Consider the following 22802-nt stretch of genomic DNA (forward strand, 5'->3'; position numbering starts at 1 on the left):
CAGTTGGGAGTGTCAACAAGGCCGGGAGGAGGCTGCCAGTTTTCCCTGCTTACACTAAGAAATGCCAGCCTGTCAATCACTGTCGTTTAACGACACGTGATCAGGCGTCCTCCACACAAGCCATCCCTGTATCGGTGTCCACACAGGGGTCTCTCCTGAGGGCTCCCCTCCAGCGTCCTCTCCCCTAAGGCATCCTCCCCTTCGTGAGCCAAGTGCCTAGAAGATTCTGCTTGAGCCACTGGGATTGGGGGCTCGGGCCTCTCTGTCCTGGGGCCCCTCCTAGTGGCAAGGGATGTGCCACTGCAGCTGGCCGGAATTCCAGCGGGAGAGCAGCCCCACAATTCCCCTCCACTCACTCAGAAACACTGAGAAACCAGTGTTCTAGAAGGAGGAAGGGGTGGTAGTTCATAAGAAGACAAAAAACATAGATTTGGGGGAGTGGGCAGCAACGGCAGCGAGCAGGAAGGGCGGTCTGCTCTCCACGAGCGCTGCCCGCGGCACGACCCTAAGCACTCCCATCTGTTAGCTCCTTCTCAGCCAGACCACCTGTTTTCTAGATGAGGAAACAGGCACTGGACCTCCAAGGCCATGGCTGCTCAGTAGGAGGGCTGGCATGGAACCAGGTAGGACTGAGCAAGACATTGCCTTGGGAAGCCAGAACTGCTAGTCCCTTGGGGACAGACAGGACAGTGAGCAGCCAGGAGGACGTCACAGCCCTCCAAATTCGGGCGGGAGTGGCAGCTTCAGAGAGGAAATAGGAGGGGCGGACCAGAATGACAGCTGGAGGGGCCTGTGGGGGCACAGCACATGTTCAGGTAAAGAGGAGGAAGGAAGTGAGCCCATCACAAGGCCTGCAGGCCTGCCCACCAGGAAGGAAGGGGGGGCATGGCTTAGACAGAAGAGCAGGCAGCAGAGGAGAGCGAGCACTCTGCGCCCATCCAGATCCGTCCAGTTCCCAGGGCAATGGCTGTGGGTTTTGGCACCGCCAGAGGAGGTTTCAGTCACTAAATGCGTTTGACATGTCACAAGGTGACAGGCTGGGGTGGCAGCCCTGCTTCACACCTGTGGTCAATGCAGACTGGTTATTTTGGCTGCAGTTGAAGATGGCCACTCTTCCAGCCCCTTCCAGAACACGGTGCCGAGCTGTGCAGCCCGAGACCAGTGTGCAGGCCGGAGTAGCTTCTGTAAGACCCAGCACAATGGCATGGAGGGCATGGAGGGCTCGGACAGGGGCTGCGCTGGGCCCTTCTGTCAAAGTTGCACTATGTGTCCTGTTGGGGTTTGCTAAATCAGACGACTGTGTCCCCCAGAAGCTGGACACCCATCCCCCCTCTAGCCTGCGGGGTGAGCACCCCACCACTGATGTTCTCCACTCCCCCTTTCTCTCCCTCGTGAGACTTCAATGCCACATGCCAGGACCTCTCTGGGGGCATCCCAGGCAGGGCCAGGAGGGGCCTGAACAAGGCCAGTCAGTCCAAGCCAGCATGGCTGCCTCCTCAGCTTGCCTGAGCACCAATGGCTGATGGGACTCTCTTTGGAACTGACACTTCACTGAAACTCTTTTCAGGGTTTCCGCTACTTAGCTGGCATGGAAATTCCACTGGTTTTATGAATCGAAGGGCTCCCCAGGCAAAACGAGGTCCCCAGCAGCAGAGGAGGGTCCTGGGGGGCCTCCACCCACAGGGCAGAAGGCGTGGGGGAGCCACTGGGCTGCCTTCAACACAGTGGTCTGGAAGAGGGCGTGGCAGACCCTGTTCAAAGTAAGAAAGACTTTATTTTTAAGACAAAACAAGTCACACAAATGCACATCCAAGTGCAAGGGAGACCGATTCACGGGGTTTTAGAAAAAGGAAGCCACACTCGGGTGTCAGGGAAAATTGGAACCATGGGAGAGACGCCCGGGGACGTGTGCTTGTCTGGGAAGTCGTTCTGTGGTCGCCCCACCTGGGCGCCGAGGGGGTCAGCAGAGGACCTCCACCATCGAACACTTTCACGAGCCTAGAACACATGGAGGTTGGTGCTAGATACGAAGCGCGGTCGGTGAGGGAACAGTGTGTGCTCCCCGAAGCCGGGTTTACACAGGGCGGGCCCGACAGGCAGGCGCGCGGCTCGCGCAGGGGGACGAGAGCGGCCCTAGTACAGGCTGGTCTTCTTCATGATGCGCAGGAACTCCTGCTCGCTCACTTCCCCGTCTCCGTCGCGGTCCGCCTCGTCGATCATCTCCTGCGCAGCAGCGAGGGCTCACGTTAGAGTAATTCGGCACCGAAGCTGAGCACGATTAAGCTGCAGTTGCCGGGGCAATGTGACCAACGCGGCCCAACCCGGGCGCGTCCACCCCTTTTCAGAGCAGCTTGGTTCCGGGAAGCTCCCTGAAAGCAAGCTGCGGGGGTACACGCGCCGCCGAGAACGGAGGGGCCCTGTCGACCGAGGGGTCCTGCCACCAGTGGCACTACGTAAAACCGCACACTTGCGCTTCTGGGCGCCGGGCCTCAGGCTGGCCGCGCGATCACAGGAAAACGTAAGCGGTCAGCTGAGGGCCAGAGCACCCCAGTTCCAGGGAAGAACCCTGCGCGTCGGTTTAAGTGCCATGCACAAGGCCTGTGCCTCAGCCCATGCCGCTCACCTGCAGCTCCTCGTCAGTGAGGTTCTCCCCCAGCTCCTTGGCCACGCGCTTCAGATTCCTGAAAGAGATCTTCCCAGTCTCATCGTCATCAAAGAGCTTGAAAGCCTTCAGGATTTCTTCTTTGGTATCTTTCTCAGACTTTTACAAGGGGAACAGAAAACACATGAGGAGGAACAGCAGTTACTCCTGCTCAGCAGCCTGCCCCCACCTAAGCCACCCGCCCTGCCCCCAGGCCACTCGTGGCCTCAAGATGGCCTTGGTGACGTGGGTCTGGGTCATAGGAGAGCAGACATCGCCCAGGGGAGAAAAAGAGGCCAAACCAAGAGACTAAGAAGGGAGCACAGAGGCTTGTGCTGGAAACATTCTTTCCCTACACACGAGAGACTAGATGTAACCTCCACATACGGGACCAGAGGGGGAATTAAAATGAAGGCAAATATGCTGCTTAAGTGGGCGGAAGTGGAGTCCCTCTGGGTGGGGAGCAGGAGGAGAGAGGTGCTTCATGTGTCAGATCACAGGGAGCCACAGAACCCCAATTTAGGGTCAGCCCTGACAGCTGGGTTTTCTACTTTGGAACACAAGTGCCAACTTCTGCTGAGTGCAGGGGCGTCCACGCCAGTGAGGGCTGCCCTCAGCAAACACGCTCTGGCCAGGCCAGATGCCCCGCCCCTGCCAAGGCCCCTTTCTTTCATGGATCTTGGTTGATTTCAATCACTGACTACTGTGCTACTTGGTTTTCCCTCTTCCTGTGCTTTGCCGTCTAGCATTTATACTTCAAATTCACCAATAAAGAGTGAACGCAGTGGACTCGTAGGCCCCCGCCCTAGACCGCAATAAAAGTCAGACCCTGGACACCTGGACACACGCTCTTTCTCTCTCCCAGCCACTGAGACTACACTGTGCATGCCCGGGAGAGCTGTGTCATTTCCAGGTGCTCTGAGCAATGAACCTCTATTTTGCCAAAGCTCCCTGGGGCCATGGCGAAGGGCATCTTGCAATCATAGTAACAGCCACAAGTCGGTGCAGCCGCAATGTTGGCTATGGACAGGCTGAGACTGGCATGAAATATGCAAGTACTCTACCAGAGGCTGAGGCTAAACTCGCCGGGAGCTCAACCCCCAAATGCTCCTGAAAGGCAGGGAAGGACAGAGAGCCCCTCCAAAGAGCAAAATGGGAACAAACTCCGGAACGTGGGCAGACTAGGTGGTCACAGAATGGCAAGCTTCTGATCTAGTCCATAAAGAACACACGGGTGACTGATCGTAAAGCAGCAGCGTGACGAGAGCAGGAATGGAGAAGTCTGCCCTGGGCCCCGGAAAACACGCCCGCCACCGGGAGTTACTGCCCTCGTGCCGCGGGAGGCAGAGGTGTCACACTGACAAGGAGCTGGGGGCCAAAGCAATGGCTCGACGGGAACCGACTGCGTTGCAAGGAAGGAATGCTGCTCAGGGGAGTGACGGGGCCTGGGGTGACACCTTATAGCCTCTCCTCGCTCCTCTGGACCCTGGAAAAGGGCACCACCTGTGTCAAGGGAATGGGTGAAATGGAAGCGCAGGAAAGCCAGCCCTGCAGCGCGGGGAGGAGCGCTGATGCACAGGGCGTGCAGCAAAGCAGAGCAAGTACAAGAGCGAAGAACTGCTAACTTCTGAGAATAAGGACTTTGTCTTGTCAAACGCGAGACCGGGGATGTCAGCACCGCCCGCAGGTTTTACTGCCAGCTTGTGGCCATCACGTTGACATATCAGCTGAAGAAAGGGCGGAGAAGTGATGGCAGTGGTGCTTTTGCCACTTTCTAGGGGGTGAAATCTCACTCCCTGCGACTTTGTGGCCATGAAGAAAGTTAAGGAGAACGTAAGGGTTCTAATTCTCAACATAAGTACCGCCTTTGTCAGCTGAAGTGGCTGGTTTTTATCTACTTTTCTTCAGTGAAGACACTTTCATGTCAAGATTCAAATTTGCCCAGCACTGTGGGTGGGAAATACACTGATCACCTTGCCGACTTACCATTTTCTGAGTCATGACAGTCAAAAAGTCACTAAAGTTCATTTTCCCTGTCCCATCCTTATCAATTTCACTTATCATTTTCTTGATTTCTTCTTTCTTGGGTTCAAAGCCCAGCGCCCTCATTGCCACCTACAAGGAAGACAGGAGGGTGTCAGTAGGCACACACAGACGGCAGGAGCAGTGCCAGCCGGCGCAGAGCAGCAGCTGACACAACATGTGTAATGATCGGGAAACTGTCACCCTGACAAAATCGACATTCGTGCCCAATTTTATTTAATAACATGAGGTAAAGAGACCCCAGGGCACCTTGTCCTGTTACTCTTTGTAGTGAGCAGAGGGCAAAAGGGATAAAGCAGGGACAGGGAAAGATGACAAAGATGAGGCAGAGGGACAGCAGGGGCGCAGGGAAGGAATGTCAGGGCTTTACCTTAAGTTCCTTAACATCTATGGTTCCTGTCCCATCAGCATCGAAGAGATCGAAAGCCTCCCGGATCTCCTGCTTCTGCTCCTCAGTCAGCTCTGGCTTAGGACTCATCCTTTTACGCTGGGCAGCTGATGCCATGTTTGCCTTCTTAAAGTTAGAGGCCTTAAGACAGTTTACAAGCACATGAGGACAACATTATATAAATATATTCCATAAGAGTTACAGACAGCCCTAGTTCTAAACTCGCATACACCAACTAAGTGCAAAGATTTCCTTGTCAGCAGGTGACACCAGAAAGAACAGGGAAGCTTCCCGTGCGCCTGCTACCCACCTTCTTCTTTGCTACTGTTTCTAGAAGCAAGGCGATCCCTTGTTCTTTGGGACAGCACTTACTGAAAATCATCCTGAAAAGACGGCTAGTGGAAGGGTTGGCTGTGGATCACTGTAGCCAGTGAGCTCTCCCTGAAACTGCGGTCTTAATTCTAGGAACTCTTGCAATGCCCACTCGCGCTATTGCTCCCCTCTAAGTATTTCGACTTTCTGGAGACTTCCAGCGTCGGCCAAATACAATAAAACTCAATTCACTGGGCACATCAGTGCGTTTTCCAAGAAGCTCAAAGCAAGTCCCGAATGCGTCTACATTTCATTTGCGGCCCGCGTCAGCAGTGGCACAGCACAAACTCGCCCCGCGCGCCTGCAAAGCGGTGGGCAGGGGCGGCGAATTACAGGCCCAGCCGCACGGCCGCGGCCGCACCCCACGTTTTCGGGAAAGCGCTCCGCGCACGGAGGGCGCGCCGGCGGCGAGAGCTGCGCGGCAGAGGCGGCGGGCCGGGCCGAGACCGCGGAAGGGTCCGGCCCGTGCGCGCGGCCCGCACCCGAGCGGCCGGAACTCACCATCGCCATCCGACCGCCCGGCCTGTCGTCACGGCAACCGCCGTATACAGCGACCCGGCGGCGTTCCCAGCGCTCCGCGCGCGCGGCCCCGCTCCCCATTGGCGTGCGCCTGCCGGGGGCGGGGTCGGCAGGGGCGGTGCTTCGGGGCCCACGCGCGCCTCATTGGGCCGCGCTGCGCCGCCTGTGCGGCCGGGCGGCCAATCCCCGCGGCGGAGGCCTCTCGGCCGATCCTCGGCTCACGCGCGGACGGGCGGGGACAAAAGGGAGGTGGCCCGAGCGCGGAGTGCGGGGTGCGGGCGCGCGGAAGCCGGCCGGGGTCGCCTGCGAACGAGTAAGGGCTGCTCCGGGTCCGGAGGCCACCCGCGCCGGGGGTTTGGTGGCCGGGGGCTGCGTGAGGGCGGGGGGCGGGCCCGGGGTGTGCTCACGGGCCCCTGGGACCCGGGCGGCGCAGGGACGTGCCGGGCATCGTCGCGGGGCGCCGGGCGGCTGGAATGGGGAAGCTGGATCTAGCTGAGGCTCTTTCTCTGAGGGTGTCCCTTGGTGAGAACCCCCGCCCGGCCTAGAAGGACAGCGGCCGAGCGCGCATGGCGCCCGCCCGGGTCCTGCAGTGCTCGCGTGGCTCATAGCACCCCCGGAAAGTAGCCCGAGCCCTGGCAACGGCCTTAGAGGGGAGTAAAATATAGGGGCGATCGAGAGAGGGGGAGATCATCAAAATATCTTCTTGGCACCCAGACGCTCAGGGGCGCTGGCGCGAATTCCAGGCTGGGACACCCTGGTGAGCACAGTCGCAGAGCAGCCTTGGAAGCACTTCTGCTTGGACAGTTACAGGCGACGCTTACCAGCGTGTGGGCTGAATCCCCGCTGCGGGTCAGGGTCTGCCCTCCAGGCGGCTGTCGGGGGCAGTGACTGGGGGAGAAGGGAGCCAGAGCAGTAATGTTTCAGACTGACAAACGCCAGAGGTTTCTTGCATCTGTTCAGTGAAACTGTTGGAACCGAACCAGGCCCAGACCTTCCCCTCTCATCCACCTCTTCTGTCCCTTCTACAGCCTCCAAGTACTCTCAGTGCTGCCCCCTAAATACCACCTTCTCCTCTGCCACTCCTCTCCCAGCAGAGGCCTTCTGCAGCACCCTTCCAAGGATTACAAGCCAGAGTCGTGCCTCAGTCATGCCAGGCCTGGTGGGACAGGTGCCCTGCAAACTCGGCCAGCTGTTCTCCTCCAGGCCTGCTCTGGCTCACTGCAGCCCCGGACACTGGCTTCCTTGCCGGGCCTCCCTTGCATACGCAGGCACCAACCTTAGGACTGTTGCTCCAGCTGTCGCTTCCCAGCCCCACACCTTGCTCTGCTTTTCCCCATAGTCCTTGTCACCTACGACCTACATATATCATAGTCAGGGTTCTCATTTGCCCCTGCACTGGGAGGTGAGCTCTGTGAGGGCCAGCATCTGTGCTTTGTTCCCTGCCAGGACACCAACCGTGCCCACAGTTGTGAGGGCCACATATTCCACATATTCAGTGCTTATTCAATCTGGGTTGAACCCCTGGTGAGTAGTTCCTGTTTCCTGCTCTCACCTCCTTAATCCACCCTGTGTCACCCCGTTCATCTTCCCAGTGGACAGTCTGGCCAGCCCATCCCCTGCATTTCAACTTTCAGAGGCTTCCCAAGAGTAGAGGGTAAAGGCTAAACTCCTTAGCCAGACATATCAGCCTCCTGTCCCGTGTAGCCCCACTAGCCTCTCTAATTTCATGTCTCTCCACACCCCACTCTCCACCCTACCTTCAGGGTGACAGCCTGGCTGAATGGAAGGAAGAAACATTAGTTCTGCCTTGGCCCTGTGCTAGCTGTGTGCCCTCAGGCAAGTCACGACCTCTCTGAGCCTCGGTTCCTCATCTCTTGAGTGAGACCGGAACTGTGTGCTCACTGCATGTTGCCTAGGTCCTTAGGAGAGGGTATGCTCATGTGTAAAGCCCTGACATTCAGCAGCTCTTCAGGTGATTTCCTGATCTGTGATGTGCTCTTGTCATCCCCGCTACCTGACATGCAGGACCCCTGGGCATGGCAGAAAGCCGGTGCCCATATTGCAGCCAGTGAGCCTGTGGTCTTAACACTCACCCCTGCTCCCAACTTGCATACCTCCCCCTGCCCACAGGGTAGGTCCTTAGCCTGACACAGAGCCCCCTGCCTGTTGTCGACTCCCTTCCTACTCACAGTGATGCAACTTGTCGCATTTGGGAGAGCACGCTGGCTCAGCACCATCACAGCCTGGCCCTCACACCTTCCCAGGCGCCCGCCCGCTCAGCTTGACTTGAAGAACTCCCTTCAGGGTTGGCTCCTCGGGCTACGCTGCCTGCCCTGGGGTCACCCTCATCTGCACTCAGGCCGTGTGCACGTCCCTGCTGGGAGGGTGGGCTGCGTGGGTGTGCGCAGTGTCTTTGCGGCTCTCAGCAGCAGCTGCGTTCAGTAACGTGGCTCTCAGGACTGGAGGATGCGTGTGTCGACTTCCTGTGGCCACTGTAGCAAACGACTACAAATCTGATGGCTTGAAGCAAGAGACATCACTTGTCTCCCCCTTCTAAGGTCAGAATCTGAATGAAGGTGCCGGCGGGGCTCTGCTCCCTGCAAGGGCTCCGGAGAAGCATCCTTCCTGGCCTCTCCACTTCCAGGCCCTGCACACCCCTTGGCTATGGCTGCATTCCTGCGCGCTGCAGCCCCCTTCACATGTCCCCCCGCCCTGTGTCTTTGAACAGTGCCTGTCCTTGGACAGCGCACACGGATGTCCCAGGACGGTCTCCGCCCTTCAAGATCTGTAACTTAATTACATCTACAAAGACCACTTTTTGCATGTCGGGTCCCTCTCACAGGTCCGCGGAACCAGCATTCAGCCCACAGCTACACACTAGGGTGCCCTACATGTCAAGGCCGAGGGCTGCCCTGTGCGCCTTCCTCGGGAAAGGTGCCAGGCCTCCCTGGAAGGGCAGCTCTATGCCCAGGGACCCTGAGGGCACTCTGCATCAGCTGCAGCGCCGCACCTGCACCTGCGCTTTCCATGTTCTCCTGAATTGAGCCTTTCCCGAGCTGAGTTAGTATTCTCTCTCGATTCTCCGCATCTACCTTTGGGGTATCCGGCTGAAGTAAATTGACCACCGCCAAGAAAAGGGGGGATGCAAGACCAAACACATCTGAACGCCAAGTTAAATGACTTTTGCTCTGTGTAAATCAGTGCCTGGAGGAGAGTGCGGTGTTACTCTTCAAGCTGCTCGTGCTGTCTGTGCTGGGGCCCTGCCAGCCTGTGCTCGCCACTCGTTGGCATGGAGGGCGTCTGGGGCCTGGGCATTTGAGTCCTTCCAGGCGTAGTGAGGGTGGCTTTGCTGTCCCCAAGGAGGACTATGTCTGCTCGACAGCTTGACACTCCCCCTTCCAACCTCGGGGGTGCGCTGAGTCCATTTCGTGGGTGGGGATGAGTTGCAGGGGAGCACGGGAGCAGCTTTCCAGCTGGTGGTGGGGCCCAGACCAGAGGCCAGGACTCCCCAGGTCTCTGCTTTTTACCACCACTCTGCTACATCCGGGTGACGAGCGCCAGGGGAGCCGAGAGTAATGGGCACACATGGTGCCTCACAAGAGGCTGTGATGCCAGAGCTGTTCTCGTAACTGAAGAGTGAGGGTCTTTAACTGGCTTCCTGTCTGGCCTCTGACCTGGGACGCCAGAGCTAACCCAGCTTTGGCCACTATGGGGGAGCAGGCAGTGTCACGGGCTGGCAGCTGGGTGTCCATCCAAGAGGCAGAGCTGCAGGTCAGCCTCGGGGAGGAGACGCGAAACCCTAACCGCCGAAAAGTGTTCTGGTTTCTGCCATCTCCATGTCTGTCTCTAAAGGTCTTTAAGGGGAATCGGGCGCCAGCGTGGCGGTGTTTGGAGCCGAAATGGAACAAGCAGTGGGAGAGCCAGCGAGAGACCAGGTCACGCGGACGCGTGTGACAGAAGCCATCCCAAAAGTGAGTACCCACCCTGAGAAGCTTAGGCCCACGGTGCGCAGGGCAGGTCCAATGCCCAGTGCCAACAAGCCCTCGGCACATATTGGCTGGTTAACACGTCTGGCACACTTAGCGTTGACGACTGAGCTTTAGATCAGAGGTGTCGGGCACTTCCTGCTGTAGACACAGTGATGCTGTGCTGCAGACAGCATGCCCTTCCTCGTGGTAGCATCTGTGCTGGCCCTCGCCTGGCCTCCCAGGGACTCACTTGCTCAGCGGGAGGCAGGGGCCCCGCAGGACTGTGTTGCAGTGAGCTATGGGTGCCCTGCTGCAGGCCAGCCCGGAAGGGTGCTCAGGCCCAGACATCGCTTGTGGAGGTGTGCACAGATGGATGCCATCGGCCGTGGATGGGCACTGACACTCTAGACGTGACCACAGCCGGAAGAAGGTGTGTTTACGTCAATGGCGAGTAAAGTTCACCTCCCAGGAGTTCCCGCGGGTGGGCAGGTTGCACAGGGTCGAGCTTGGAGTTGGGTCTTCCATGGCCTCCAGCTGAAGGTTAGCGTAGAGTCTGTTCAGACAAGCAGGCATCGCGTTGTGTGGCGACTGCTGGGCGTAAAGGATGACGTGGCCGGTGCTCAGGAGCCCAAGACATGGATGCGGCCCCCAGGGGCTATGCCCATGGTTCTCTGTCGCCACTGATTTCACAGAACACAACGCTGAACATTTAAGCCAGTCAGATGAAAGAGCACCTTCGTCTTAACTCACGCCTAAGCCTCTGTGTAACCTTCTGAGGAAAGGGCCTCACCGCTAGAGGGAATGGAATGCGCATGTCGGGAACCTCCAGGGCCTCGACTGCTGTCTTGTCTCAGGGCCTGACTGCCACAGTTGGGTTTTACGTGGAAAGTACACGCGTGGCAAAGCTGACCTGTAAATGCCACGTCTGCGCTGGGATTCGTCCCTTTCCTCGGCACTCAGGTCAATGAGGCCTGGCCCATCACGGCCCCCGTTTCAGATGGCTGTGATGGGTGTGCTGAGGCAGAAGGGGATGGGGACAGCCCCAGGCAGCGTGGGCCAGCCCCTGGGGTCAGGGTGGAAAGTGGCTGACCGCCCCAGCGAGCGGGGGCTGTGCTTGCCACTGCTTAGGCGCCCGCCATGGCGGGGTAAGAAAGTACCACAAGTGTGACACTTGCAGCTCGCCTCAAAAGCAGTTCAAAGAAGCAGGGCTGCCATCTCAGTGGCTCCGTGACAGGAGTGTCCCAGCTCTTTCCAGCCTCCCCTTCTCACCTCACCCCTTCTCCGCAGGCCAAGAGGTGCACGGTGATCGGGGGCTCTGGCTTCCTGGGCCAGCACATGGTGGAGCAGTTGCTGGCCAGAGGTTACGCCGTCAATGTGTTCGACATGCGGCAGAGCTTCGAGGATCCCCGCGTGCACTTCTTTCTGGGGGACCTCTGCAGCCCGCAGGTAACAGGCCGCCCAGCCTCACCTACTTCCCCCAGCCTCTCGTGCTGACGTGGCTGCCTCCATGCAGAGGCAGCTCCGCCACATCTGTGACTCCGTCTTGCGCTCCTGGGGCAACAGGTACCTCCCAGGCCAAGAGCTACCTGCCCAGAGAAAGCCACGTTACTCTCGGGAAAGCAAGAGCAGCTGCAGGTCACGGTGTGCCCCTCAAAGGCAATGGCGCTCCCGGGCAGATGCTTACCGCCCCCCCCCCATTGGTCCCCCAGCTCCTATGCTGCTGTTACTAGTATTTTATTTCCAGATTTTCTTGAACACCCGCACACGTGCTGTCCCCAGCTGCCTCCATCGCCTGGGCCCTGGCAGGGGAGCCTTGCTGCAGGGCTGGGCCGGGCCAGCTGCTTTGATCGGAAGAGGGTGTCAGGCAAAGACCGTGACCGTGATCAGTGCCGGGCAGGAGTCCCTGAAGACAGGGAGGATGAGGCAGGCATGGGCTTTATGGTAGACGCTGATGCGGGCACGGTCATCCTGCTGTGTGCTCGGAGGGCTTTGCCCCTCGGCGCCTCCTTCCTGTTCTTGCCGAGCCACTGCCCTTAGCACCCCACAGAACATCAAGGGCCTGGCGGCCTGACCGTGTCTTGTCTCACTCAGAAGCCCTCGTCTGCACATGACCGTTCCCTCAACACTGGCCCTCACCCGCCCCAGATGGTCAGCTCGGTTTTCCTGCCGGGCTGTTAGGGTTTGCCCTTTCATCCATCTTGGTCCAGAGGGAAGACATCCTAGTCTCGGCCAGCTTTGCCTTTAAATCCTATCCCGCGCCTTCAGAAGACCTCACAGTCTGAGGACTCTTGTCTGTCCTGATTGCAGGAAGTTCCTCACATGCTGACTCTTTCTTTCTGGAAGCCTTGCTGAATGAGCAGCAGAGCCTTTCGCTACATCCTGCGTGTCCCCAAGGCTCTCCTTCACGCGGTCGTGCTCTGGCCCGTGGCCGTTCTCCGTGTCCTTTCCTGTCTGTGCCCACCCCCCCTTCGGCTTATTTTGAAGCCGGATCTGGAGAGCGTGTCACTTTTTATCGTGTTATAACTGTTGGAGTGTGTCTAGAAGATCAGATCCTTGGGAGACACACACAGTTCCATGACTGAAAGCACGTGGAGGTGGCTTCTCAGCCAGCCCGTGCTCCGGCACCCCACGCGCCTCATAAATGTGTCTCTGTGCTTGTTCTTCCAAATAAGGAACCAACCAGGGTGGAGACATAAAAGCTGAGGGAATGTCTGAGTCTCTGTCGATATGTGACGCTTCACACGCTTCAGCTTTGCTTGTCGAACACCTGCAGTTTATTAGAAACCGTGTCTGTTGTTCTGTCGCATCTGTTCCAGCCCGCAGTGGCCAGCGGAGTCCCCGGGGACGCGGTCCCTCTGTCCTCCAGAGTCCCTATAAGTGGCAGGCCTGGCACGGCCCACTCACTGCACGTGGCCGCCAGCCCTGAAGAGGAGCCGGCCTGAATTGAAATGTGCTGGAAATGTAAAAGCCTTGCCGATTGCAAAGGCTGAGCACACAAAAAGTGATTTAAATACCTCCGCAGTTTTTTCCATTTAGATGGAAAAGGTATTTTCCGTCACATTCGTGTTGAGGTGGCGCTGGATTATGCCATCATGTGAGTCTCTGGCCCCGTGTTCTGCAGCGTGTCCGCCACGTCGTGATCGGCTCCTACAGCCCCGTGTCCGCCCCCACAGGACAGCGATCCCCTTACACATCTCACCCACCCTCAGCGCCCCCGCTCTGCTCACCACCTCTCTCGTCTGCACTAGACACTTTATTGTGTTGCTTCCAATTCTTTTTTTGTATCACTGTCTTACCTAGGGGACAGTGGTTTATACCTGTCTGTGATTCAGGGGCCCCAGACCCCGCCTCTCGGGTGTGTGTCTCCACGCTGCACCTGCCTCCGAGGCCCGTGGAGTCATCGGGACCCCCCACTTTGCACCCACCCTGCCACCCTTTCTCTCTGGCAGCCTCAGTTCTGCAGTCGTGTTTCCTGGCTTTGTTTAGATTTACTTTGTCCATTTATTTGTTCTGTGTCTCGGTCCCACATAGGAGTGAAATCATCTGATGTTTGTCTTTCTCCTCCGGACTTTCTTGACTTAGCATCACCCCGTCCGGTTCCATCCACGTTGGTGCAGATGACGAGCTGGCATCGTCTTTACACAGGGCCACCTGCTACATCTACTTTAATGTGTTCACGAACCTCCACAGCCCGCACCCCACCCACCCACCCACCCGCAGTGGACGAGGCCTCCCTTCCCCCGACATCCTCACCAACACCTGCTGTGTCTGCTGTTTCAGTCTGGGCCGTTCTCGGGGGTCTGCAGTGGGGTCTCGCTGTGGTTTGATATGAAAATTGCCCACCCACAGCATTCCCCTTTCATAGTGTAAATCGGTGTGCGCGTGCAGATTAAGTGTTGACTCTCCATTTGTTCACCAGTTTGCAGAAGGGGCTCTTACTCCTGCTGGCGATCAGATTTCCCCCCTTGGGCCAGCGGGGGCCTCTTGTGTTTGCTCCCAAATCCCGTCACGGGAGCCTGTCCCGGCTAGCCTCCTTGCTTTCTGGCGTGTCGAGGTGTTCCTGGCTCCTGTCTCTTTCCTGCTCTGCATCTGTAACCACCTGTTTTAAATTCCTTGTGGGTTGCTGGTTTCTGTCTAGTTTCGCAGGAAGGAACACTCCAGTGTGTTGGCTGTTTGCACTGCCTTTCCTAGTGTAGGGCTTTTCCATGTGGTTTATAGTTGGGATCTATGAGCTCATCTTCCCCAGGAACTTGACCCCCAGTGCCTGAGCCCTGCCCTAACCCTCCTTGTGGGGCACAGAGGCACCGAAGTTACCTCTTAATCCCACAGGATTCTCATGGCCCCGACCACCTTTCATTGGGGAGCAGTTAATGGGGGGTCAGTGACAGGGGCACCACGTTTTCCATCCCCTGTACTTGTGCACAGTTTGAGTCTTCTCAGACAGTGATTTCCATGTTCATTGTAGGGTTAGAGAGGGCCAGGGAAACCCCGCACCCCAGAGCCGCGAGGGGGAACATGAGGAAGCTGTTGATCTGCCTGGAGCAGGGGCGACACTCTGTCTGTTTGCTTCTCCAGGACCTGTGCCCGGCTGTGAAAGGGGTGAGCACGGTCTTCCACTGCGCCTCGCCACCACCGTCCAGTAATGACAGGGAGCTTTTCTACAGAGTCAATTACCTTGGCACCAAGAACATCATTGAAACTTGCAGAGAGGCTGGGGTTCAGGTAAGGGGAGGCTGAAGCACGTGCTAGCAGGGCATGTGGGAGCTGGGTTCTTACTCTCTTGCTGGGCCTAGTGCGCTGCCGTGAAGGTCCTAGGAACGAAGCCTACGTGAGCCGTCATGCTCTGTCTGCAGCAGAAGTGGCCATCTGAGGACCCTTTGGTTAAAAAGCTACAAAAGTTAGTTGTTCGTGGCACAGTGTACAATGCCCAACTACTGTCCCAGCCACTTGTCGGTGTCCCGTTGCTCTGCAGCCCTCACCACTTCCCTCTCCAGAACTTTCCTCCTCCCCAACTAAAACTCTGCCCATTCCACTCTCTCTCCCTCTCCCCCTCCGCCACCTCCGGCCCCCACTGGCCTTCTTCCTTTCTCCATGAAGTTGACAGCTCCAGGCCTGGAGGGGTGGAGCACATGGCCTTTTGCATCTGCTTTGTGTCGCCTCACAGAGCGTCTCCACGGCCCATCCATGTGGTCGCCTGTGTCAGAATTTCCTTCCCTTTCAAGGCTGAGTAAAGCCCTTTGTGTGAACAGACCACACTCTGTCTACCCACCCCCATGTCGATGGACAGTCAGTCGTTTCTGCCTTTCAGCTGTGGGGAATCCTGCGGCTGTGAGCACGCGTGTACACATATGTGGCCTGCTCTCTGCTCTCCATTCTCCTGGGTAAATACCAAAGCGGGATTCCTCGATCATGCAGTCATTCTGGGTTGGGCCTTTCATGGAGTCGCCATGCTGTCTTCCAAACCTTCTTATATTTTCACAGACAAGCCAGCTCTCTTCACCTTTAGGCTAGAAATGTGGCGTAACGGCAGCGTGCAGGATACCAACCTGCCCCCGCTGTGGCTTTGCTGCTTTGCTGCATAGCCACTGTCAGCGTCACCTTTATGGGCGCCAGTCCTTGGCCAAAACCGCTCCCTGTCCACCCGGCAGCCCAGCTCCCAGGGGCGTCTGCCCCATCACTGTGTAACAACAGGAAACACTGAGGTGACCCTGGAGCTGTGGTTGCCTTGAATGTATAGGTGATTTGAGAAAGAACTGACAGCTTCCCCATCTTGAGTCTGGCCGCCCACGAACACAGTGCTCGCCTCTCTCTCTGGTGCCTTCCAAGTGATTTCTATGCTTCCTAAAGGTTTTGCCCATCTGTTGTTGTTCTTATTTCTGTGTACCTCATTTTTGGTTTCTGAAAGAATATTTTTCTTAGCACGTTTTCAAGTGTCACTAGTCCATGTTAGCTGCTGTGCTAATGCAGAGGCGAGTTTTGCATGTTGGTTTTGTACTCAGCAGCCTGCTGTGCTCTCGCGTTCATGGCGTCCGTGTCATCACAGGTCCTGTGTAGACATTTCTAACGTCTGAGAGTGGTGATGGTTTCATTTCTTATCTTCAAGTCACTATACCTTGTGGTCTGTCTCACCTGCCGTGCTGGCTCGGGCTTCCCAGACAGTGTCGAATGCAGTGAGGTCTTTCCCCGACAGGCATCTCCCTGGAAGTCTGGGCTGCCCTTCCCTGTGGAGCGCCCCTGCTGTGGCACGATGCCGCGGGTGCTGGGAGTCCGTTGTAGCCCTCCGCCACTGTTGCTAGGACGTAATTCATGCTGGGCCTGGGATCTGCATCGCTGCAGAAGTTGTGACCTGGGAATTATCTGATCAAGGCCTGCAAAGTAAAGGCGCTGCAGCAAAATCACAGGCCGGGGCCTTGGGTGCCCGTGTGAACAGGCGCGTGTAGCTCTGTTCACCCCAGCGTGCCAAAGTGGTGAGCTTTGCTGACTTGTGTCTTTTAAGTCTCCATTTCTCCTCTGCCAGAAACTCATCTTAACCAGCAGTGCCAGCGTCGTCTTTGAGGGCAGCGATGTCAAGAACGGCAGCGAGGACCTCCCTTACGCCACACGCCCCATCGACTACTACACGGAGACCAAGATCTTGCAGGAGCAAGTAGGTGTCCCGCTTGGAAAGTAAAATGTGTGGATGAAATTCAATTTTAAAAATAATTACAGAATAGCCTAATATAGCAGATACTGGCCCCATAGGGTCAGACCCTTGCCAGAGTATAGTTGAGGACAGGTGTTAGAGAGACTCGGAACCTTCCTGAGGCCCTGCAGCTGGTGGGTGGCTAAACCCAGGCGGTTGAGCTCAAGGCCTACCAGCTTCAATCCAGGCAGGGTTCTCGGTCACCGTGGAAACCAAAAGCAGAGGTGATGGCCGATGACCCAGAGGCACAGGCAGAGCTCAGGCCTGACACGGCACCGGTGTTTTCATTCAGCCCCTCAGCCCCTCCCTTTTGTTTTCACAATGGAAGGATCTGGCTTTACTTTAAGGAAAAGGATTTCTTCCACTTGGCAGACCAGCTTTGCCAGGGCACCGAGGTGTGAGCAGCAGTCTCACTTGAGCAACAGGCACTGGGCCACAGGCTCCAGCGCTCCGGGGGCCTTGACAGCCGTTAGCTGCAACTAGGCCACAACATCAGTCCCAAGAGAGTTACCTGAGAACACCCTGAAGGCCATGGGCGCTCTTCGGCCCTGAAAATCCCTTCGGCTGTGGGCCTGAGCACCCCCATGCCAGGCATTGTGGCATAGCGCCCACGCCGGGGTTTGCCCTCACTCCCAGTGCCTCAGTGCAGAGGCAAGCTCCGAGTCGCTGTGGTGCCCCTTAGCTGCCGGAGAGCCAGGGGCTGCCCAGCTGTGCAGTTGCTCCAGCTCAGACAGTCGCAGAAAAGCTCGCCTGTGGGGAGACAAGAGAGGCCCCCGCTCTGGTGGATGGAGGCCTGTCTCCAGGCTCGGCCACCCGGTCCTCGCCCAGAGAAACTGCCCGGAACTCTAGCGCGCGCAGACTTGCCCCAAGGGGCCCGGTGCTTGCGCTGGGCCCTGTGTGCGCTCCTCCAGGGCGCCAGGCCTCCCACCCTCTGGGCATATGAGCTCTGAGTGCGATCAGTGTGTCCCTTGCTGGACTCTTGGGTGCTCAAGTGGAAATTGCTGCCAGCAGTGACACCCGCGGACCCCTCTCTCATGGTTTAGCCCCATCACTCCCAGAATGAGGTGCTCACATAGACCTCTTTGAGTTCTTTTCTCATTAGTAACGGAAACGAGCCTTGGCAGAGGGCATCGGCAGATGTGTGTGGCCACCACTCCCCTTGTGTGGGGACCGGGACAGCCTTGTCTGTAGCACGCCCATTCGCCGGCTAGTTCCATCAATAAGCAGCTTGAACTTGCAGAGACAAAGACAAGTGTGAAAACTGTGCCAGCACAGAGGAGAAATACCCTGGCCGTAACGACTGCGCTCAGCACACACCCACGGAGCCGCTGCCCAGGCATGGGGCTCTGAACTCCATCAGGCCAGGTCCCAGAGTAGGTCCCAGTTTTAGCCACAACATCATAAATCCTTCAGGAAGTTTTGTTACTTCCCAAGCAAGGCCTGTTTCTTCTTTAAACTCTACCATTTAGCCACACAGAACACAGCTTTCCCATTGTGAGTGCAGGTGGCGGGAATAATGGCAGAAGCACTTCCTGGCTACCCGGCAAGGCCGCAGGACTGACTTAGCGGGCGCAGCTCCTAACTGCCCAGACACTTCACCTCACCGAGTCCCTTCTGGGCCTGCATGTGTCCATTCAAGTCCCTTGCTAGGGTTTGTGCTCAGAACTGGCCAGAGGAGCTGAGGACTGCATACCTCGGTGGTGGCTGCCCCTTGGGGTTCCCTGCTACTTCATTGACTGGAGCCCCCAGGTCTATCCATAAGGTGCTGCCAACACTCTTCTTCCTCTGGCTCATGCATTTCAGTCTGGCCCACTGGTCATGGGTGCAGGTCTTCAGCACGGCTCTGTCCCCTGGGGGGGGGGTGCTGTCGCCCTGTGCAGCGCATCAGCAGTGGACATGCTTCTGCTCCCCCACAGGCCGTCCTGGATGCCAACGACCCTGACGGGAATTTTTTAACCACAGCCATCCGCCCTCACGGCATCTTTGGCCCAAGGGACCCCAACCTGGTCCCCGTCCTCGTCGAGGCAGCCAGGAATGGCAAGATGAAGTTCATGATTGGGTGAGTGGCCCGCACCTGCTCCTTGCCCCCAGGCTGGCTGCAGCTAGCATCAGTCGCGTCCAGAGGGCACAGGCTCGGTCCCTCTCTCCTGGGGCCCCTCTGCGGCCCCATGCCTGCTCCTACCTCTGGGGGCAGCCGCAGCAGGTGAGCACAAGCAGGGGCTAGACGTCCGCAGTGGCTTCTCCTGCTTCTGGAGGCCGGAAGTCTAAAGCCTGAGTGTGGACAGGTCTGCTTCCCTCAGAGGCTCTGGAAGACACTCTGTCCTGTTCTCTCCTAGCTTCTAGGGGCCACCAGCAAGCCGGGATGCTCCTTGGTGTGGACACACGGCTCAAACCTCTCCCCATCTGTCCCCCGTGGCCTTTCCTCAGTGTGTCTGAGTCCCCTCATCGCCCTTCTTAGCGGACAGCGCTCAGCAGATCAGGGCCTCCCTGCCCCCGGGGGCTCTCCCCTCCCCTCCATACCTGCACGGACCCTGTTTGCAAACAGGCTCACAGGCACAGGGCCCAGGGGGCCAGGAATTTGGGGAGACCCTTTCAACCCAGTACACCCTCTCACGTTGGCTGGGAAAATATTTGTGCTCATTTGCAAACTGAGGTAGCAGGCTCAGAGGGGAACAGTTGGTCAGGGCGCAAGCTCCGGTCTCCACACTTCTGGAGCATTAACATTCCTTCTGAAAGAAAGTCCTCATGGTGGGGCCTCTGTGGGCGGCAACCGTCTGGCTGCCTTCCACATGCACTGCCTCTTCCCTTCTCCCCTCTTAACCTGTACCCCACTACCTGGCCCCCGCCACCTGCTCTGTGCCATCCTGCCTTGTTGCTTCGTGCTCAGAGCCCATTGGGAGGAGACATGGAGCCCGGAGCAGACAGCAGCTGTGTTGGCCCCATGCGCGTGGGCCAGCAGACCCCTGGCTTCCACATTCACTCCCTGTTCCTGAGGGCCCTGGCACATCCCTAACTGATGTCCAGATATGCTAGCGGCTGACATTGCCCAGGCCGGCTGTGGCAGTTTCTTTTGAGCTGAGGCCCTGCCTGGGCGCTGTTCCTTCTGTGCCTGCAGAAATGGTGAGAACTTGGTGGACTTCACCTTCGTGGACAACGTGGTCCACGGGCACATCCTGGCCGCGGAGCACCTCTCCCGAGACTCGTCCCTGGGCGGGAAGGTAAGGCACCCCCGTCAGTGACTGCATCCCTGGCCCCACCATCCTGAGTCTGGCAGCACTGCAATAGGACCCTTTGGGGCTGGGGCTGAGCCCCTCCAGCAAGAGTGGGGTGACATGGCTGTGCCACCCGCTGTGGGCAACCCAAATCCAGGGCAGACGCACATTGAACGCATTCAGGACTGCGCTGGATGCCCGCCTGCATGCGTGGCCCCACCCTCGCTCCCACTTACCCTACACCCTGCAGGGGACAGATGTATCTGAGTCTCCTGGTGTTTGGCACCCAGTGGGTAGGGTGTCAGCCCCCATGCAGAGACAGCAAGACTCACTGGCCCTGTGACCCTTCCTCCTGGCCATCCTGTTTGTCACGCCCCCTCACCTCAGCTCTCTGCTATGTGACTTGCAGGATGTGGGGGGCATGAGAATGGCTTTCGGTTTAGACAAAACACAGCATGGTTGAGAAATAATATGACCTATTCATCCTATCTGAGACAGAAGATGAGTTTTACCAGGATAAACGGCGATACTAGATTGAACCACCAAGTGGCCACTCCCCGGCACGGTCTATGCGCCACTTAGCACCCTTGCCCGCAGCTAAAACGCCCGTTGCCTTCCCTCCCTGGACTCAAAAACTGCCAATCCAGCGGTGCCTCTGCCATGGCCGACCTCGGCAGAAGGACCCTGTGAAACGCTGTGATGTGCGGGGACTGATCCACTGTCCTCGCAGCTGGCCCCCGCACGAGTGGCCAGTGGTTCCCCAAATGTTAATCCCGCTGAGCTCCATGTGCCAAGGAGCAGCTTCTGACGCGCTGCTCTCTCCCCAGGCCTTCCACATCACCAATGACGACCCCATCCCCTTCTGGACCTTCCTGTCCTGCATCCTGAGGGGCCTCAATTACGAAGCCCCCAAGTACTACATCCCCTACTGGCTGGCCTACTACCTGGCCTTCCTGCTGTCCCTGCTGGTGGCGGTCCTCAGCCCTCTGATCCGGCTCCAGCCCACGTTCACACCCATGCGGGTCGCGCTGGCTGGCACGTTCCACTATTACAGCTGCGAGAGAGCCAAGCAGGCCATGGGCTACCGGCCACTGGTCACCATGGACGACGCGGTGGCAAGGACTGTGCAGAGCTTTCGCCACCTGCGGAAGGTCGAGTGAGGCGCCGCAGAAACTGGGCCCTCTCGATGGGTCGGTCCCCCACGGATAATTCTCCCCTGTGGACCAATAAACTAATCTCCTTCAAGAGTGTCCTGTCAACTTAGGGCTCCTGCCGCCCCCGTGAGAGCACCCAGCCCCGTGGCCAGGGCGGCCAAAGCAGCAGCCACAGGGGCGCGTGTGGATTTCTTGGAGCCGCTTCCTAGTCAACTGTTTGGGGGTCTGCTCCCTCCCTGTCTCCCACACCCCCACCCCTGCCCCTGCTCTCCTGGGCTCCTGACCGCTCCAGTGGCCTTGTAATAGGGGAGGGAACTTTAGGGAAGAAACAGCCCATTGGCTCCTTGGGGTTGGGGAACTGGATTTATTTCCATGCAAGCCAATAGTCGAGTTTGGGGAGAAACTCCAGGAGATGTTGCAGAAGGAGCTATTTCCCTGCAGCTCACAGTCAGAACCTCTCGGGCCAATTTCAAGAAGTTACCAGGTGAAGCTGCAGGGCGAGTGGGGGGCGGGGGGAGGAGCGCAAATAGGAGCCAGGGTCATCCCTAAGGCCCTGAGAGTAGTGGACTTCAGATGCTTGCGATGGCCCCCGCGACGCCAGATGCAGTGCCTGCTGGGAGTGACACGCACCGGCATCGAGTTGGACCTTGAAGGGAAGGAGGAGAGGCTGCCAGGAGGCATCTCGGGATAAAAAGTCAGGCCCACAGTCCATGGCTTGTCAGTTTCATTAGCAGGGAAGCGGCCGGCCCGGCTTGGGGTGGGGGCGTGGAGAAAGGGGAGGCCGCTGAGGCTGCAGGGGTGAGCAGGGCAGCGTGGCCCACGCAGGGGAGCTAAACGCGACCCTGGAGGCCCAGGACACCACTGACGCGGACACAGAAGTCACACTTGTTCCCAGCGCCTCCGGGGAGTCTGCAAGTCGGGGTAGGAGCAGGTGAAGGGGCGCGGGCCAGGCCTGGACCCTGCTTGGGCTGGGCGTTGCCACCACCAGCAAGCCTGAGGCTGGCTCCTCCGTGACAAGCACAAAGGTTCCCTTGGTGTGGTCCTCATGGTTTTGTTGGGAAAATGCTAGAAGCTGCCTTGGCAAAAGAAGTGCCTTGGAAACGAGATTGTGCCGTCCACGTCTACCACGCACTGCGTCAGGGAACCGCTCCGCTCACCCGTTTTGCTTAGCAGGTCGTCATACACGCCGGTGCCTCCCGGCCTGCGGCCTGGAAGCAACATCCTGTAGGCCGTGCGCCACGCTGCCAGCGGTTCCAGAAGGGAAGAACACTGGGGGCAGTGAGGATGCGGGGCCGCGGAGTCATAGCCGGCTGCTGTGCTGGGATCATTAAGCTGAGGGGCCGTTCACTGGGTTGGGGCTCCCCGAACAGACCTGGCGCCCCAGAGGGCAAAGACCGCCACCTTCCCTGCCGGCCACAGCTTTTGCCAAAGCGCGTTGTTCAGACCCACATTTGTGTCTCCAACCGACAGGAACCCCCAGCCCCTGCACCCACGCAAGCTGGTTAGAAGTAGACTCGGGCCCCACCCCTGGCCCACTGCACCGAGAGTCTGAGGTGCAGGCGGCACCTCGTGTTGGCAAACACTGACGTGGGCCCAGCTAGCACACTGACCACCGCGAGGCCGACCTCACCCCACCACAGGCCTCGGTCCTCCCGGCCATCCCCTCCCTTTCCTGGTGGCTGAGAACCTTGGTGGGGACAAAGTCAGGCCACGGTGGGAGTGATAGACGTCCATGCCCAGCTCCGCGTGGTCGCTGGTGACACCTCTCGGTCCCGTCCCCCTTCCCGCGCAGCTGCGCTGACCGGGATGGGCCACCAGCCTGG

The 22802-nt window shown here is 58.2% G+C and overlaps 2 protein-coding genes across 2 annotated transcripts; one reads left to right on the top strand and one right to left on the bottom strand.

Annotated features, from left to right (window-relative positions):
- Nucleotides 1-1839: 1839 nt before the first annotated feature.
- Nucleotides 1840-6044, bottom strand: CETN2 (centrin 2; the record flags this gene model as incomplete). The annotated part of the gene is made up of 5 exons (XM_084259231.1): nt 1840-2223; nt 2624-2761; nt 4628-4756; nt 5055-5213; nt 5946-6044. The coding sequence occupies 5 exons, from the start codon at nt 6042-6044 to the stop codon at nt 2134-2136; spliced, it is 615 nt and encodes a 204-aa protein (XP_084115357.1). The 3' UTR covers nt 1840-2133.
- Nucleotides 6045-9859: 3815 nt separating this feature from the next.
- Nucleotides 9860-20985, top strand: NSDHL (NAD(P) dependent 3-beta-hydroxysteroid dehydrogenase NSDHL; the record flags this gene model as incomplete). The annotated part of the gene is made up of 7 exons (XM_084258259.1): nt 9860-9934; nt 11219-11377; nt 14507-14653; nt 16449-16577; nt 18530-18672; nt 19729-19831; nt 20653-20985. Exons 1-7 carry the CDS (start codon nt 9863-9865, stop codon nt 20983-20985), a joined length of 1086 nt encoding a protein of 361 aa, XP_084114385.1. The 5' UTR covers nt 9860-9862.
- Nucleotides 20986-22802: the final 1817 nt, after the last annotated feature.

This window comes from Talpa europaea (genome assembly GCF_964194135.1).
Source record: "Talpa europaea genome assembly, chromosome: X".
Lineage (NCBI taxonomy): Eukaryota > Metazoa > Chordata > Mammalia > Eulipotyphla > Talpidae > Talpa > Talpa europaea.